The following is a 19,043-nucleotide window of genomic DNA, read 5'->3' as shown; positions in this document are numbered from 1 at the left end:
CATCCTTCCTTTGGTTTTTTTCATCAGGGACTTATTAGTGTGGCTGCTTTCATTTAACCGTATCCAGACTTTGGGTTTGGACTTGGTGAAGTATGTGGCTTTCTGTTGGCTGCATAAGTGAAGTCTGTAATCTAGGCTGAGCATTAGGCTGTAGAATGGTCAGAATCAGATATGGAGTTGTGTCTGCTCGCTCAGCGACTCCAAAGATTATTACTCAACTTTGTAAAATAACAGTAATGACAATGAAGATGCAATTGAGTGTTCATCATACAACAGGCTTTGTGCCAAGGGCTTCAGACTCTTCCTGAGCCCCAAACAGCAGCTTTGCTCATCTGTTGCTGTAATTGTGGTCGCTGATGTTGTTGTTGCTGTTGTTGTTGTTGTTGATGATGATGATGATAAAGACTTTAAATACTTAAATTTCTTAGCTGCCCAAAAGCACTAAACTGAAAGATTTAAGATGAAGATTAAATAAGAAAGAGTGCTAAGTTGGTAAATAATTTTCGAGAGAGGTGGTAATATATTAGTAGCAGTAGTCATCAAAGTTGCCAAAAACAGCTCATGAGACTGTGCCATAAAGAGCTGAATTTGCTCTCTCCCTTCCCACCGACCTAGCGAGTTTAGAGTCTACCAGGTGACTACAGTCAGGAAAGTTTGGGATGGAGGACTACTGCGGGGCAGATAGGACTGAGTTTAAGAAGGGCCCTGTCCTGGGAGATCATCTAGTTAAACTGGAGCAAGGACATTTGGATGACACACTCAGGAAAGGGGACAAGAGAACTGGAGGACTTTCATGTCTTCCATTTCCCAGCCCTGCTGGTGTTCAGAATCCCATAGTTCTAAACAATACAGAACAACCGCTGTCCCAGGCAGATGACAGGGGCACAGGTCTCGCAGACGCAGCACTGGGAGCTCTCTAATGAAGCCTGCGTGTCTCAGTTACACAATGATGAGATGGGCTTCTGTGAGATCCTTTGCCCTCTGTTCAACACAGTTAGACACATTTCCAACAAGTTATGAGTCTGGGTGGAGGTTGTCATAAGAAGTTGCAAAAAAAAAAAAGCTGGATCAGAAGTTAAGCCTGAAATGTGGGCTTTCCATCCAATAATTAATGACAATTTTTTTTTTGCTGTATACCTCAAGGATCTGTCTTTAAATTTTATCGCCATCACTCAAAACTGTATCTGGCTTTTCAGATGTTTTTACGTATTTATTATTTATAGTTTGACAAACTGTTTCTAAAATGTATAAGAATATAAAAATTAATATAAAAAAATAACCTCACAAAACATATTGTAAAAGCTTCCTTTAAAGTTAAAACAGTCAAGATATTTTGGTGTCTGCAAATGAGAGACATGGAATGGGCCATAAGCAAACAAGCACTTATATAAATACTGATAGTTGATAAGGGTAGTTGGACAATACAATAGAAAACAAAAGACCTTCACAGCAAATGTGCATAATCAACTAGATACCTATATGGAAATCAGGTGAACATCAACCTGTTAATTCCCACGCTATACAGTACACCCACATGTAATGAAACTCTGCTCAACAATAAGAAGGGATGTAGTCTGCCATGTGAGTCAATACCAAAGTGACTTTGCTGGACGGCAGAAGCCCTATGAGAACGCACATCCAGGGGCTGGAGAGACAGCTCAGCAACTGCCAGCACTGGGGCAGAGACCTGGAGTCCATCCCTAGCACTCACACGGTGGCTCACAGTCACGTGCAACTCCAATCACACTTCATCTCGTGCCACAAGGAGCCGGGTTTTCATGATGTGCTACTGTCTGCAAAACATGGAAACCACCCCAAGAGAATCAGAAACACTCAGAGGAACCTGGAGAGTTTCTGAAGGCACGAACTGCTACACAACATCCTTTGCTTGTTTGCTTTGCACTCTCTCCAATGTTATCTCGCCAGGATAATCTTTCTTTTGTGATCACAGAAAACCTGGCGAGATTGTGGTACGTTCTCTATGGGTTGCCAAATAAAAGCACAAAAGAGTGATCAACACTCAACAATTCATCTGACTGGGAGTAAAGACTCTCTGAGCTTAGGTTCTGACACAGTGATTTATTAGTCCCACACTTCCCCACCCGCTCCCTCCTGCACAGTCCTGACTCGGGTGCAGTTCACCTGCAGAGCAAAGGAGCGCCGCAAACACTCTACAGAAATACCTGCGTTTCCTGACTGAGGTCAGGCACTGAGTATGGAGATCATATTACGTGTTCCAGGAATAGACTGCTTAATGTATGTAGCCTGTGCCTCCACCTCACAAGTCTTGAGCACTGCTAAGTACTATCTCTGGCCAGGATCAGATACCTTAGTAAGGAGAGGCTTAATAATCATAAGGTATTGGGAATTCACGAAGAGGAATAGATTTGTCAGTAGAGTGCACTACTAAGCACCCTTATTGTGAAACTGAATAGCGGAGAGTCTGAAGAAATTCTATCAAAGAGATTGTGGGGGGTGGGGGCAGACATGCTAGACACTAACCATGGTGCAAGAACATGAATGAGGGACCTGAAAATTAAGAAGAGCTGTTTCGACAATGGCCAAGGATTTAGACTGAACCTAGAGTACAACCTTGGCAGCAGGAGGAAATGAAATAACGCATTTTACAAATTACAGAGGAACATGGGCCTGCAACATAACCATTAGAGGGTTAAGACCCAAGGCGAAACTATCAGCTACCGAGGTCAGGAAGTTATTATAATGACTTAGATGAACTAATTAAAGTGAAAATAGTTGTTAATAAACATACATTACAATTTTAGCACCAATTATCTTCTTTTGAAAAGACTTTGCCTTCTTTCTTTGAATTGAGAGTAATGCTTCCAGTGTGTAGAGCCTTTGCATTCAATCATCCATATCTGTCTGTCCGTCCATCCATCTGTCCATCCATCCGTCCGTCCGTCCATTCATCCATCCATCCATCCGTCCGTCCACCCATCCATCCGACCGTCCATCCATCCATCTATCCATTTATTCCTTGGCCTTCCTCTCTATATACTTAGTCTTGAACACTCATAGTTACTTTCCACCCTCCATGTGAAAAGTACTGTGTGTGTGTGTGTGTGTGTGTGTGTGAGAGAGAGAGAGAGAGAGAGAGAGAGAGAGAGAGAGAGAGAGAGAGAGAATGTGTGTGTAGTGGCGGAGGGGTTTTTCTAGATATCACCCAGCATGGCTGAGACTAAAACAGCAGAATGCTGATCCCATTATTTATTTAGAAAAATACTGCTCTGGCTAGAGAGTAGTTCAATTCAGAAGATGACAACAGTTCAAGACACCGAATTTTAAAGCTAAAATCCACTGTATTAAAAACAATCTACAAAATAACCAGTGGAAGCAGCAATTTACAAAATATCATGACATCAGGTGTGTGTGTGTGTGTGTGTGTGTGTGTGTGTGTGTGTGTATGTGAATCTGCTTGCACATGTTCGTGCAGGTGCACACTCATGAGTATGAGCACAGGAATAGAGGTCAGAGGTCAGCCTATGATGCCTGCCTCTATTGCTCTACACCATGCATTTTGAGACAAGGTCTTTCATGGAACTTGGCTTGCTGGCCAGGTAGCTCTGGGGATGCCCCTGTCTCCACTCCTCTGGGACCAGAGTTATATATGCAAGCAAGTACCACCACTCTCTGTTTTCACATAGGTGCTAGAGATCCAATCTTATGACTTTGTGCTTGCACAGTTAGCACTGAACCCAATGACCCACTTCCTTGGCCCTGCATTTGATTTTATTAATAATCAAAAGGTCAAGCCTAAAGGTGGGTTTGCTGTCTTCTCACTCCTGAATACTACAGAAGACATGGACATGCCCCCCCAGGGGGGGGGTGTAACATGATACAGTCAATGTACAGAGAGTATGGGAGAATAGCTTTAGTGTAACCAATAATCAAAAGCATTTCAACAAGAAAACAAGAGTCTGGCCCTATTTCTAGTTTATTAAATAAGCATGAAAAAGGACATAGGCTCTGGAAATTCGCTTATATCAAACACCCCCCCCCCCAATTCTTAACAACTTTGAAAATCAAAACCTGCTAAATTATACAAGGTTCATTGGCATTGTTAGATAAAAGGTAGCAAGAATCAAATTGCCACACACACACAAGCCCTTGTTTTAAATTATTTCATTTGGTGTCACAGGAAAAAGAAAGAAAAAGAAGACTCTGGTATACCTGCCTGGTCTCTTAAAATACACTTTTTAAGTCTACCAGAGAACAAAAAATTAAGGCTTGAGTAGAGGCGGGTACTGTGCGATTCTGCACAAAACACTTGGTGGAAGGAACAATCACTAAAATAGTGCCCAGAGGAGCAGGGCCAGGCAAAACCTAACCACGGGGTACTTAGGACTTTTGCATGGGAATTCTGACTGTCTGTGGAGAACCAACACATTCTACAATGAGAGAAAATATGTTACAGCAACATCTCTTAAAATTGAACACACTATCATCTATTTCTGTTAAGCCTTCTGGGAAGTTTTTTGGAACTAGGTGCAGTGTGAGCTAAGTGCCTGCGTCAGTATGGTACAGTTTTTATTTGGAGTCATGTTACATGGTTACATAGTTTCAGACACTACAAAACCTTAAAACAGCTAAAATTCAAACAAAAAACTTGAAGAACTAAGACTAGTCCCTGAGCTAACCTGCCCTGTCTCTCACCTGATGGTGGAAAGACAGTATTATTGTGCCCAAGTGACAAGCCTCTGACCCTCTGGAACCATGCGCTCCCAATTGAATGCTTTTATAACTTGCCTTGGTCAGGGCGTAAGTAACTAAGACAGAACTCAAACTAAGGTGACAGACTTGAGAACTTGGTGCTCCAAAGGAGAGTATATAGGTAAGAGAGGGGTCCCTAAGAAAGTCACAACCCAGAGTGACTGGGGTGATTCTAATAGTGCTAAAATACTTACATGGAAAGCAAAGTAAATTTGATAGAAAAGAACATAAATTAATTTTGAAAGTGTTACATCTGAATTACTCATGAAACATCTGGGGGAGCAAGTCCAACAGGTCATTGGAAACAAGGGCCTGAGACATTAGAAGAGGAATCTGTTCTAATGGCATACTACTTTTGGCCAAACGAAAAATGAACACAGTCTAGAAACTCATGAGGTACTGAAAATCTGGAGGACTAAGACAAGGGAAAAAGAAGTCATTATAAGAACTTAGGGAAACACCAATTCCTGGACTTCTAACAGGTATTAGTTTCAAAAGGAAGGGGCAAGTTTTAAACAGAAGACACTCAAATCAACAATACTCCAGAGTATGGGCCACCGTGGTGGCTCACACCCGAAATCCGCTACTAGCACTTGGTGACTGGTACAGAAAGACAGCAACCACTTGGAAGCAGTCTGGACTCCAGGGGTTGAAACCTGTGTTATGGAAAACAAGACAAAGCATAGGGAAACTGGAACAGGATGGAAAGGAATCACTTGGGCCTACCTCCTGTAAAATTATGAGTTCGAGAGACTCAGTCCATGAGGACAGAGCCCACTTACAGAGCTGATGGCCTTTCAGTCTCGTTAGAAAAAAAGAAGAGAGGAGCCTTTGGTAGGGAAAGCTTGTCTAAAGGACAAGATAGAAGTTTCTGGTAAGAATCTACGGGGGGAAAAGAGATGAGAAAAGCTGGAAAGAATATAAACAGACAAATTTTAATGAGAATGGAAAATTGGTGGCTTAGGAAGGTAGGAACACCATGGGGAGACAACTGGGAAAAAAATGTTTGTACAGATCTATGTGAAGTTCTGAGAGCTAACATCTCAGTAGGGGAAAGGTTGCCCAATCCCCTAACAAGAGACTGACTTATTCTCCTGACAGTATTAAGAGCTACAGTTGGTGTATCTGTCTTTCTACACCAAGAGACACGCAAAGACTCCCCATCTAAAAACTCCAGTCCTATTCCACTATGAACCTGAAAACATCAGTTTCTTTTGACTCCGTTTTAAAACCTATCCTAGGCTGCTCTCTTATTCTGCTTCCCTTCTTTTGTCCTGTATCTTTCATCGGCTTTCTAGATCCAAAAAAGTGCACTACAAAAAATATATCTGATCCCACATCAAACAGTTCTTCCTACGGGAAGGTTTCCCAACCAATCAAGCTGGAGAAAAAAATATATAATAAAAACAAAATGAAATTAAACTAAAAACTAAACTCATTTTTATGAAACACCTGCAAGTATCCATGTGTTCCAGCTTTTCCTTGCAAACAGTGTGGAGACAGCCGAGTTTGTGAAAAGCCGGCTGACCTGCTCAGTCTCCTCGTGACCTCATGATGACTGCCAAAGACAGACCTCGATTCAGGAGGGAAATGTCACCCCATTACCTGATGCTCCTCCCACTTTTCACATGTTCCGCAAGTCAGAATCAGTATTCCACAACTTTGAACTGAAACACTTCAGTTGAAGCTTTAAAAAAATTTAATTCCCAGCATATATAAAATATTGTATATACTTATAGTCAAAACTTGGAAGGGGTGGGGTACAGTTCACATTTTACAACATCTAGCCTAGTGTCATGTACAAAGTAGACACTCAATTAGCAACTGCCAGGTGAAAATTTTACTTATGGTCTGCTCAGAAATTCCTGAATTTGTTAATGATACTCAGTGCGGTATGATGGATATCCTCATACTCCCAAAGGGAAATGCCTGCTTCTGCTCCTCATTTTGAGCTCAACCAAATCTAGAACTTCATTGCCTAGAATGTACTATTCACTCCTGAACTTGCTAGCCGGTGGTAGTTGACATTATTTGTGCCTGATGAAGCTGACCATCGAGGTGGACGAAGAAACAAGGAAAGCTCCTTCTCTAGGGATCTCATGGGATAGCCCTAAATTACCTTTCTTTTAGCGAATTAGCAATTTCAACCATCGAGCCAGCTTCATAGCAAAGGCCTGACTTGGTGCCAGCTGCTATGCAGACCAACTTTGATGAGGAGGTTACACCTAAGAACCCGGAATGCAGTTTGTAAAATTTAGCAGGTGAGGGCTAGGCACCCTTCTGGCTTTTTCAGAACAATTTGCGGGGAAACACTTCCCTCATCTGCTCCCCCCTTCGTCTCAATCCTGGCCTGACTTTGAGCATTTAAAGACTTCGTTGAGCAATGTCTCCTCCACACAAGTAAGATGAGAAAAAGGAATGTTTCTGAAGCTAATTTACCAAGAAAAAGAAACCCTTTGATTTTTGACTGACACACATCTAATTCTTAAATTACTTAGAAGCTTTACCAACTTGTCAGGTTTTAACTACTGTGAACTGTTCATTCTGGGACATTCCTACGGACGGTAGTCCGCTGTGAGGAGAAAGCTTGCTGATAATTCGCTGTGTATTCTCTAGTAACACAGTTTACTCATCGTTATTATCAAGCAATATATCTTCAACCTATTAAAAAACACTGACTGACAAAAATAAAAGAAGATACAAAAAGGAATGGGTATGATCTTTTAAAGAGTAGGTTATAATTTTAAATGCCAAAGCAAGTTTCCTTTTTCTTTGACTGTGAGAACCTGAAAACATTTGTCTGTTCATGAAAATAGAAAAGAAAAATAGTGTTATGTATACTCTCGAATCTAAAATTTAAAAACATAAAGTGGAAGGTTAGGCAAACATGGGCCCCAGTGATGCCAGCAAGTACCAAGCACCATTACAGATGCTGGCTGGGTCATCTTCTCGATCAGTACTAACTGATTTTTATTAGTTTTGTGGCACCCCTTGTGTTGACTTCTATTGTGAGATCTACCAAATATGTTTGGGGAATGAGCAACTAGAAATTTGTATGACCTAAGCAACTTCTTAATGGAAGACAGACATTGCTGTAGGTGACAGAGATTCTTCACGCAATTTAATTATTTACTCGCGTCTGTCCTTACTACAGAGAAGGGACTCAAGGTGGCTGACTTAAGGTCACACAATACACAGCTCCAAAGTTCATATAATGCCAAACCACATGCAAATGTCAACACACACACCAAAGTACACCCTTCTGATAAAAGAAAGTTGGAAATTAAACTGTATACCCATTCATTCTAAACAAGAAAATTCTGGCAAATGAAGTTTGAAGTACTTTAAAAAATTACATCAGAAAAATTACAGTACTTGCTCTAGCATCCAACATTTCCTAACTGCTCTACCAGCCAAGAGAACTTCCCACAAAACTAAAGCCTTCCTAAACTTCAAACTGGTGGGTCAGCTTGGAGCTGACCAATTTCAACTTCCAGATTGCTTTTTTCTCTTGATAGCCTTCCATTCCAGCAGTAAGCAGGTGATTCAGTTCAAGAAACCTAAAGGGTCAAAGCCCAAGGAATATAGATACGAAATAACAGCAAAGCCAGGCTAAACCCAAGACTACTATCCAATGATGCATTTCCTACAAATAGTGGTGGCGTTTGGAAACACAATCAGATCTCAGGACAAGTCCCTCAGCCCGTTACTTCTAACCCATCAGAGCTACTTATATGACTAGGAAAAGACATCTGAACTACTAGAAACAAGTGAGGATAAATACACAATCTCAGACTCGGTCACAAGCACGAGAAAGATACATCATTAAGACAATGAGATCGCCAGGTGCTTCCAGTGAGCACCACTACGCAGTGCTGTCAGGTACCCTCCGATTGTATAGCACCTTGGCTGAGAAGAAAACACGCAACTAATCATCGCAGCTTAAGAAAAGAATCAGAACAAAACCTTAAGTTACAAGCAGGTGGAGGAACTTTCATAAAGACTATTTGAATGCTTTTATAAATTACCAGTACCAAGAAATTATTTACTTTGCAAATGACAATATTAAATAGCCTTTCTCCGAAAATGTGTTTTTGTTTGCTTGTGCTGAAACACTAATCCCAAATGAAAGCATGAACTCCAAAATAAAGACCCATTTATCTCTCAAGGTTCACAGTCCAGTGTTAGGGCATCCAGGTAGCAAGAGGGAGGGAGGAGGGGGAGAGCAAAGTATAATGAGACACGCGAAAATTAAATAATAAAATCAATTAATAGCATATTAACTTTTTAAAAATTAAATAGCTAAAAATACTATATATCATTTAAAAGGATGTTCACAATCAGTAAAGAAGTAGTGCCCCTGTCAGACCCAGGAGGGGTGGGGCAGTGTGGAGACAGATGCACGGGTGTGCTGGGTGGGAGACCACCTTCGGGTCAACGGTCAGGAACAGATTCCCTGAGCTACTCTGCTCCTGAAGGCTGGGATTGTTCCACCTCTTCCGAAGCTGTTGGGAAGTACACACTGTAGCAGACAGGGCAATCCCCGTGAGTTCTACATCTCTTGGCAAAACCCCTTAACACTGAAAGGTGTGCAGGCGTGGAAGCTGCCTTTTGGGGAAGCTGAATTTCTCGTGGAAGCAAGCAGGAGCTCAGTGTCTGGAATGTTCCCATAAACAAACTGTGGCTCCTAAGATACTCAATCAGGATGAAGACAGCGTCCTAGAATAATCTCCTGAGCTCCCAATACCTGGGTTGCTGATTCAGTTTATCCTAACTGACTGTAAGACAAGAACAGGTCTCTTATACTTAAAATTGAAAAATATTATCTACTTCCAAAAGCCTAGTTTATTTCAAAATATTGTAGAATGTATTTTTACTCTTATCAAAAATTTTTAATACTTTAAGAGAGGCTGTCTCAAAATAACACAAAAATTCCTTAATAAGCTCTACAATCATGTCCAAAACATGATGTTAAGTGATGGGTGTTCCTGAGTGGTCAATGAAAATGCAATTTTAATTGAAATGAATTAACTCTAACGTCTTAAGTTTTTTGACATGTATCAAAAAAACATGTCCCCCAAAGAAACTTGAAAGTTGGGAAAACTGATGTACCCTAGTTAATTTCTGTTTGCTTTCTTTATAAAAACAGAAAAAGTAAGAGATTCTACATGGTATGGAGCAGTTTAACTAGCCTTCCAGACAAATACTGAAAACCCAACCTGACCATTGCATGAGCACATGAAGGTCATCTGCCCAGTTCTGCCCAGCTCTGCCCAGCACCAGCAGACAGCATCCCCTGAGCCTATGCACTTGCTCAGAAATGCACTTCACAGGGGCTACTTCAGTCATTCCTCTCAAGCTGCCCTTCAGATGCAAACAACAGCACACAGCACAGCCTTTGTTTAGTCTGGCTTTTAAGACTAACTGACCCTTTTCTCCTCAAGGTGTTTCCCTACCTTTTATTTATTTATTGGTAAAATGTATAGAGGCTTTTAAAAGCTTATTTTTAATTTAAATACTTTATGCCTTGCTCTCAGTTTGCTGCAGTAGCAAATTCATCAAGGAAAATCAATTCAGCATAAATTTAAGATAGAAATTGTATTAGTACTTTTCATCATTGGCATATATAATACATATTGAATTAATACTTGGAGTATATAATATGTATTGAATTAGGGTTTTCATCACAGATTATATAATATTTTGCCAAATAATATAATTTTAGCAGACTATTCTATACAGAATAGCTTAATATGTATGTAGAAAAATATACATGTTTCCAAAACAAAATTAAATAATTTTTGGGATTTTGATTGCTACATTCCTCTAATAATTTAAGAGCAAATTAATCTATTTTTCTGATTTGTAATTTCTTAAGGTACAGCAACTTCTTATTAGCCAGGCATTAAAACTTCAGAGTAATTGGAAGTAGGAGAAATTGAGCTGGGAGTGGTGGTGCAGGCATTTAATCCTAGCACTCTGGAGGCAGAGGCAGGAGGGTCTCTGTGAGTTCAAGGCCAACCTGGTCTACAAGAACTAGTTCTAGGACAGGCTCCAAAGCTACAGAGAAACCCTGTCTCGAAAAAACCAAAAATAAATAAATAAAAAGAGATAGAGAGAGAAAGAAAAGAAAAGAAAAGAAGAAACTAGGAGAAATCTCAGATTCTGACATTTTGCACTATGTGGTCTGTTCTGGTGAAATGGCAGGTAAGCGTTTGGGAGAGACAGAGGGCAAATGTGACTCTTTGGGGTTGATTGTGTTTTGCTTTTGTTTTTGTTAAAAATATTTTTAGATCACTCGTTTTACAAAAATCACAAATACAATTAAAATTCTTATGACGATGGAAATTTTCAATTCTTTATTATATTAATTTTATACTCTTTTCTCATGAGAAGGAAAAATACTAAATCAAAAGCAAAATGCCGTATGTTCAAAATGTGGAGAACAAAACCCCAAGGACAGCCAAAATGCATGCGCCCATTCTCAGGTCTGGCTCAATCCATTTCCATCTAAAAGTAAAGAAGGCCAGACACAGCTTACACTGAAGACGGCAAAATACCAGTCTTGCCAAACTCCTTTATAGAAACGCAACCTCTCGCCAGCGCCTTTCCTAAAACAGCGCTCTGCCTGTAAGAGGACAGAAATTGTTACCAGGCTTTTGCTTTGTTTTGGTTTGGGATTTTGCTTTTTGTTTGTTTGTTTTGTTTTGTCCACTAAAAAAAATTTAAAAGGTTTTAGCTTTTCAAATGCCTAAAAGACTACAACTAAACGTGTCTGGATCAGCTTTTAAAGATAGCAGAAAAGTGAAACCCTCCGCCTGAGCTCAGGTGAACACGGCCGCCCCGACGGGAAGCAGTTTCCACTGCAGAAGCCGACATGCAATCACATCTTGTCCCAATCCCACTGCCTGCCAGAAGAAAGCAGGCAGCTGACCAATTATGGGTGTTGATCTATACAGGGCCCCTTTGTTCTCCAACAATGTCAGGGTGCACACGTCCGGGGACACATATTTACCTGGAGGATTCTTGGCAGGATCATTGTGGCTTGGACTTCCTGATTGTCCAGAATCTGTAAAGAAATCACAGAATATGTTTTCTTTTTAATTTGTTTTGAAAGAATTTCACAATACTGAGAAGGACTTTAAAAAAAAAAATAAGGTACAACAATGAGGTGAAGTGTTTAAATGAAGCATACTTTCCCAAGCTTTTCATAACAACATTTTATTCATCAAGCCAGATAGAAGCCTATACATATTTCTTCGTCAAAGGGAACAATTACTCATCTATAATGGGCTGGGGTGGAGAAAGGCTTTGCTGAAATGAGAGGTCTGGCTGCAAAGCCACTGAAACCATCTGAAGGTTAGGCAAATATCAAGGCCGGATAGTAGAAATCTGAAATAAAGCAGATACTGTCCCTTACAAGACACAATCTAAATATAATTAAGAACACTTTTAAAAACCTGAAAAATCTGCTTTACTTCAGAGAGTAAAAATACACAAAACAAGAGCCTTCTCTTCCAGGCTTTCTCACGACCGTTCACGTATCCTGTCCAGTAATCCCCCCAACCTACTGGATCCCAGCCCAGTTCTGTCTGCATCCCATAATAGCAATCGATTTGCAAACACCAGGAAAAGCATAAATTACTAGGTGGAAAACCAACATGGCTTTGTGGAGAGCAAATTGTTGGATCAATTTAATCTCCATCTGCGAGATACAGACGGATTCCTAGATAAGGAGGAAGTGGCCGTCACACTCATTCCGATCACCCAGTCCACGCCATTCCTCACCAACACCACAGAATGGGCTCAGAGACTGGCACCGCCGCCAGGATGCCTGTCCCCACCAATCCACACTGCTGGACTTGGCTCACTCCTCTGCCTCCATGGACAATCCACATTGATCTGCGTCATCTGCCCTGGGTTCTTACACACTTACTGGTGGGAGTTGCTTTGAAACCTTTCACTGGTTCCAGTGCTTGGGTTTGTCTCCACAGCTCACTGCACTGGGAAGAAAGGGACATGTAGCCTGTCTACCTCTTTGTCTTCCCGGGGCTGTTCATGGAGTAAACATGCTAGGCGTGCAGGGTATGCCAGAGGGATGGATGGCTCAAATTCAGCAGCCTGCTTGCCTACAAAAAAGGCAATTTTGAGTAGAATAGTGAATTTCACCGCAACGTGGTACCGGCGGTGTCACCACTGCCATAAACGCACGAATCTCTTCCTCAAAACGTTACCCTTAGACTTGAGGCAGTGAAGGGATTGAATTGAGCATTAAAATCGGAATGCTTTTATTTTTATCAAGGTTATTTGGTTATGTCAGGTCAGTGATTAACATACTGCAATTGTTCTTCAACTCTTGAGCATAGGGACACCCTGTTGGTGTATTCCTGTAAAAAACTTGGTTGTTTATTCCTGCCCTTTCCCTCCTTGCTCGCTGGGTTAGGGTTAACGGTGAAGAATGTAATACCTCCATTTCCTTGACTTTTTTTCTTTACTCTAGAGTATATTTCACGAAATCTTAGCAAACTTACATTTGTGGTTCCCACAGAGTCCTTCACCTTGCTCCTGACTTCCCAAAATGGAGGGAAAGAAACTGGAAAGTGCCCTGACTGCATTGGAGAGTGTCCCCTGCAGCCAGAGGCCAGGACTCCTCTCCAGAACCTGCTCTGGAGCTGAGGCAAGGCTGGATGACCTATAAGGGAAGGATCATTTTCTTTGTCCCTTTAAAGAGAATGCAGTCCCCACCACTTTTGAAGCCTAGAGTGTAACAGCTCCAGTACAATGTTACAACCTCCGCTGCTTCTGCTCTAGTACTTAGGTTGCCTTACCCTTACTTTTCAGGAACGTCTAGCCTGTTGAGATTCCTATTTACCGGGTCAGGGTCATGGACCAGACCCTCCACAGTTTTTCTCTTTCCTCCCTGGAGCTACTGCTTCACATGTACACAACTCTAGGATAAGTGCATCTAGAACCAGCAATTCAGAAGGCTGCAAGGATCATGAGCACGTAAACGGCTAAGCTAAGCAGCCCCACTCCAGGAGCTGTGGGCTTTAAACCTCAGTCTCACGTTAGGCTGCAGTGACTGCAACTGTGAGATGGCACCCACGTCCTCCCTCACCTCTGCTGCTAAACCTGTGTCAACCAGTGTCTCTCCTGAGAACCAGCTCACTAGCCATAGAGCGACCCTCATTTTCACCATGTCCCACAACCCCCTGGGGCAGCCTTTCTCTCCCTGCCCCTCCCGGTCTTCTGTGTGTTAAAGGTTACACTCTCTTCTACTTTCCAACAACTGCAGACCAATGTCTTCAAAACACAAACAAACAAACAAAACAAAGAAAGTATTCACTTAAAAACAAACAAACACGCATTCACTAAGAACACTGTACGAGTTTGGGAGAAAGCTAAATAACTTTGCCACAGGCTTGCTGTCTATAATGACCTGGTGTTTACTGGCCCCCTCCCCCTAGTAACAGGTTATTCTTCATACTGCAAAACCTCTACGTTCTAGTGAAGCTAAATAGCAAATACTGTGTGCCCAAAACACAGACGAGGGCTACCGAGAGGGTAGGTGACACATTGACTTCTCATGCTATGAATTCTAACACTGCAATCTACTCAGATGTCACCTTAGATCAGTCACTTAATTCCAAGTGCTGGAGAAGGAAATAACCAGGGAGCCATAGTTGGCAGAGAACCCAAGAATGAACTGTTATTGTGGCTGACTTCAGAGAAGGAATTTTTCAGACCACATCTAAAAGCCCCGCAAATCACCACCCAGGTCAAATTACTCAGACTCAAAGGTTTCATTAACCACTTCCATCACTCTGTTCAAATCTCTTCTTGCGATGTGTGTGTAGGGAGGGGGGCATTATACTGAATACTGGCTCTGTCCCCTCTAATGTGGTCTTGTACAAAAATCGGTTAGCTTTTAGAATCTTGCACCTTCGTCATGAAAACTGCAATAATACAATCTACCTTGGAATCTCTGCAAGGAGATCAAGCATTGAGCCCTGGATCAAGTACATCCTACGCCATCAATTCACAAGAGATATTATTAACAACATAAACACATTAAAACGCTTACGATTTTTAATGGACTAACTCTCAAGAAGGAAGAGAGAAAAGGAAGAAGCTAAACTGTGTGCACAATGGTGCAGTACCTAGGAATATCGATGCTGGGTCTGTGAACCCGACTCCAGAGTCTATCCTGTCATAATGTCATGTCAATGCCTTAGTCCAGGCCCCTGTGGCAGGAGGTGACGCAGCCCTGCCCTCCAGAGATACCAAGCTCAAAATGGAGATACAAGCAGCTGACGCAATCACCTTCCTGGAGGCTGAAGCCTTTAAGGGGCAAGGCTGGCAGGAATCCCTTTAGGGGCTGCCCAGCACACTGTTTGGAGTCCAGGAAAATTTTGACACCACGAAGGCGAAAGTGGGCACACCTAGGAGGTACCTGCTTTCTCTCCACCTTGTGCTTACCAGTCCTTCACCTGGATCTCTATTGTTCACATTTCTTCTTCTTTGGGTTCAACTCAACATAATTGAGTTGTATTACCTTAAAAGGCAAAACTGGCTTTGTATTGCTTCCTTCTGAAAATCTCTAGGACTCTTCAAGACGGACCTCACACTGCAGCTGCAAGAACTCTTCTGCCTCAGCCTCCCTGGTGACTGGGGTCACACGCGTGAACATCCCACCGTACTCTTGACTCACAAGTATGGATTTAAACATCTTAGTCTTTGGGGAAGAAGAAAAGTGAGTGATGAGATCTCTAAATTGGGATTTTTCCTATGGCCACTACTATCCCCTGGGTTAAGGACCGGCACTCCTGCATGGCCTCCACAGCCGTGACCCAGTGTTTTTACTCCTCTCCGGAGGAAGCCCGTCTAGTCCCACTCTTCCAACCTGACTTCACCGACGTAGTAAGACCCAAGAACGCAGCTCTTCAGGGCCTATGCAAATGACTGCTTGTGTGCACCCTGTTCAGACACCCTCGTTTCTTACTCTGTGATGCAACCTTGGAATCACACACAGCCAAGTGACCCTGAAGCAGATTAAAGGTTTCTGGGAACTGACCTGACCTTTCCCAACTTCCCCTCACTGCCGTCTATCAGCACATCCCAAATCACTTTTAGAATTCAGAAAAGTCGAGACAAAAGCATGTTTTTGATACCTGTAGGAATACATTGTTACTCTCAGCTGAGTCTTCTTCATTTCCCGGTGTGCTAAAGAGAGGTGGACTGAGTCAAATTACTGTCCATCCTCCCCACTAAATAACAAAACTGCTTTTTTAGATAATCTGGTGAAAGTTCAATAAAAGTTTGTATAGATGGTGATAGTAAAGAATAGCCTGTAAAATGGTTGTCACCAAGCAGTAACGTTCTGACATGACTAACTGCTACACTCTGAGTTAGCAGATAGTGGGAAGATCAGAACTGAGTTGCTAAGGATCATAATGATCAAGTGGCAATCAGTAAGGATCCTGGCGCCTTCCTATCAGAAGCTCACATTTGGCACATAGTCACACTTTATATACTTTTCTTCAGTTTATAATGATCTGCAAATATTCATCCATTTGTCCATTTATTTACTGTAACCTCAAATTACGTGATACACATGTGGAGGTCAGAGGATATCTTTTGTAGAGTCAGGTTTTCTCCTTCTACTTCTTATACGAGTTCCAAAGATTGAACTCAGCTCACCAGGTATTTTTATCCACTGAGCCATCTTGCCAACCCTAAATACTATACCTGTTTGTTTTTTTTTCTTTAAATACTATATATCATATTTTTTTTCCTTGAAGCTCGGAAGTGACCCAGTGCGCTAGGAATGCACAAATTAAAAGCTTGGAGATGGAGGAACCGGAAAAGGCAGATGGGAACCATCAGGTCACAGTTACAGAAGGAATGGCAGGGCTCCTGGAGGGATGGTGACAGACCACTTAAAAAGCAGAAGGAAGAACTGTGCACTTTTCCACCATAAATAAATGCAAACCAGGAAAGGGACATGTCCAAACTGATTCAAATGTTACAAAATGTATACATGTGGAAACATAGTCATGATACACCCCCCAACTATGCAAAACTTTTACTTACATTTGTATATATTTGTTTCAACATTAATTTCAATTAAAACGCTAATACATCAAGAAGAAACCACCTCCATATCCTAGCTTACACCTCTGGTGGAAGCCTCCTTATCGCACCAGAGGCCAGGAGAGCATCCTGAACCCCAGAATGGTGACTAGCCCAGCTGTTATCAGAAAGGCTTCATGGAGCAACTGGTGGAAACAGATGCAGAGACCCACTAGGCCAAGTGAAATGAGGAAGGACTGTAGGAGCCAGAGAAGTCAAGGACAACACAAGAAAACCACAGAATCAACTAACCTGGGCTCATAGGAGCTCACTGAGTCTGAACCAACAAGCAGGAAGCCTTCATGGGACTGATTAGGCCCTCTGCATACATTTGTTACTTATGTAGCTTGGTCTTCTTGTGGAACTCCTAACAGTGGGAACAGGGCCTATTTCTGATTCTTTTGTCCGGTTTTAGGACCCTGTTTCTCATACTGGGCTGCCTTGCCCAGCTTTAGTACAAGAGGAGGTACTTAGTCTTAATGCAACTTGATATGCCATGTTTTGATAATATCCAACGGAGGCCTGCCCTTTTCTGAACAGAAATGGTTGAGCAGAGTGGATGGGTGGGGAGAGCAGAGGGGAGTTAGGGGAGGAACTAGGAAAGGAAGGAGGGGAAACTGCAGTCAGGACATAAAATAATTTTTTAAAAAAAACGTGATTTTTCTTATGGAAGGGGACCACAGTCACATCATAAAAGTCATCAGATGGAGGTGACCCTTGAAATAGTATAAGAAAAGGTCTGATCTACCAGTATACATACAGTACATGTTTTATTCTGCTTGCAAATGATCTGCATAAACTCAAAACTGATTGTGCCAAGACCTTTGCAGTCCACAAAGCCACAAAACAACTCCAAAGGCTTTAATAAACACCAAGGCACCTTGACTTGACCTCTGCCAACATCTGGCTGTGTACCTTAGCTCACATCCACCTACATTTGATGTGTGAGCCTTGGCCTATGAGGGCCCCCTTTGCTCATTCTGACATGTGCATGATCAGTCATCCTTTTGGGGTGTCTACCAATGTCTGGTCTATTCATTACCTTATATCTCAATGTTTGGACAAACACCTGAAATGCTTAGTTAAATCCAATGCACAGAGAACAGCTGATGCATGAAGTACAGAGGGGCACAGCATGCCACTCCATGACAGAGTGATCACCCAAGCAGGAGGGAAGGGGAACAGAGGAGCTGTTCCCACAACTCAGGTCCAGGCTAAGGTATGGCTTTTCCATGTCTAAACTGGACATTTGGTTATAGGAGCAGAGAGAGGGCTCACATGAACGCTTTCAACAGGAACTAATTATTGGTCCACACCAACAAAGAGAAGATGAATTTAGTCAGTTTAGTTGGGGTCAGGAAGCAAGAAGGGGGCAAAGGGATGCCCAGACCTGCAGTCTCTAAAGGCCTACTATTCCAAGCAATCTCCTAGGACCTCATTTTATTCTCAGACTTAGGCATCAGAAAATGAACTGTCCTTGGGTGTGGTGTCATGTGTTTGTAAATCCCCTAAACTCGATGGAGATAAGACACACAACCTATCTGCACCACAGAACAAGTTCAAGGCTATCCTGGGATGTAAACCAAGACCCACGGATACACATGCCACCAAACACTCATACACATAAAGTACATATAAACAGATATGTTTTTTAAATTAAAAAAAATGAGAAAGAAGAAGCCAGGGACTGAATTTGAGAACGACAACTTCAATTTATGGCCCTTTTGGCACAAAGAAGGGACTGAGTGGGGTAAATTATAGTCACTCTTCCGGCTCTAAAATTATATGATTCTATAACAATATAGCTTTTATATTGAGGGATATCAGAAGAGCAAATGAAACCCAAACTTTAACCTATCAACCTACAGATAGCCTCCTGCTAGAACTAAAATTAGTCATCGCTTGATAAAAGGTCCCTTTGTCAGAGTCCTTTGCCTTAGCAGGTGAAAAAGAAAAAACCCAGTTCATTGTCAACTAAAGAGTAGCAGGGACTTCTTAGGGGCTGAGAACAGTTCCCTTCTCCTGAGATTACCCTACATTATAAATACACCAACATCGCATGCTTTCACAAACTAAACGTACAGCACTACAAAAGGCAGCATTGGAGGAAAAGAACTGAAGATGTGAAAAGGGAAGAAACATCAAGAAAGGATTATGGGCACACTTACATACAAGGCCAA

General features: G+C 41.9%; 1 protein-coding gene across 6 annotated transcripts in view; it reads right to left on the bottom strand.

Moving 5' to 3' along the window:
* The window catches only part of Nfib (nuclear factor I B), a 218,088-nt gene that overhangs the window by 81,365 nt on the left and 117,680 nt on the right, over positions 1–19,043 (bottom strand). For all 6 annotated transcript variants that reach the window (XM_038334155.2, XM_038334156.2, XM_038334157.2 and 3 more), the window contains exon 3: positions 11,747–11,800. In XM_038334155.2, coding sequence (XP_038190083.1) covers positions 11,747–11,800 — 54 coding nt within the window. The remainder of the gene's footprint in view (positions 1–11,746; positions 11,801–19,043) is intronic.

This window comes from Arvicola amphibius, chromosome 6 (assembly GCF_903992535.2).
Source record: "Arvicola amphibius chromosome 6, mArvAmp1.2, whole genome shotgun sequence".
Classification (NCBI taxonomy): Eukaryota; Metazoa; Chordata; class Mammalia; order Rodentia; family Cricetidae; genus Arvicola; species Arvicola amphibius.
The sequence above is the reverse complement of the archived record's forward strand: the minus strand, read 5'-3'. Positions and strand labels throughout refer to the sequence as shown.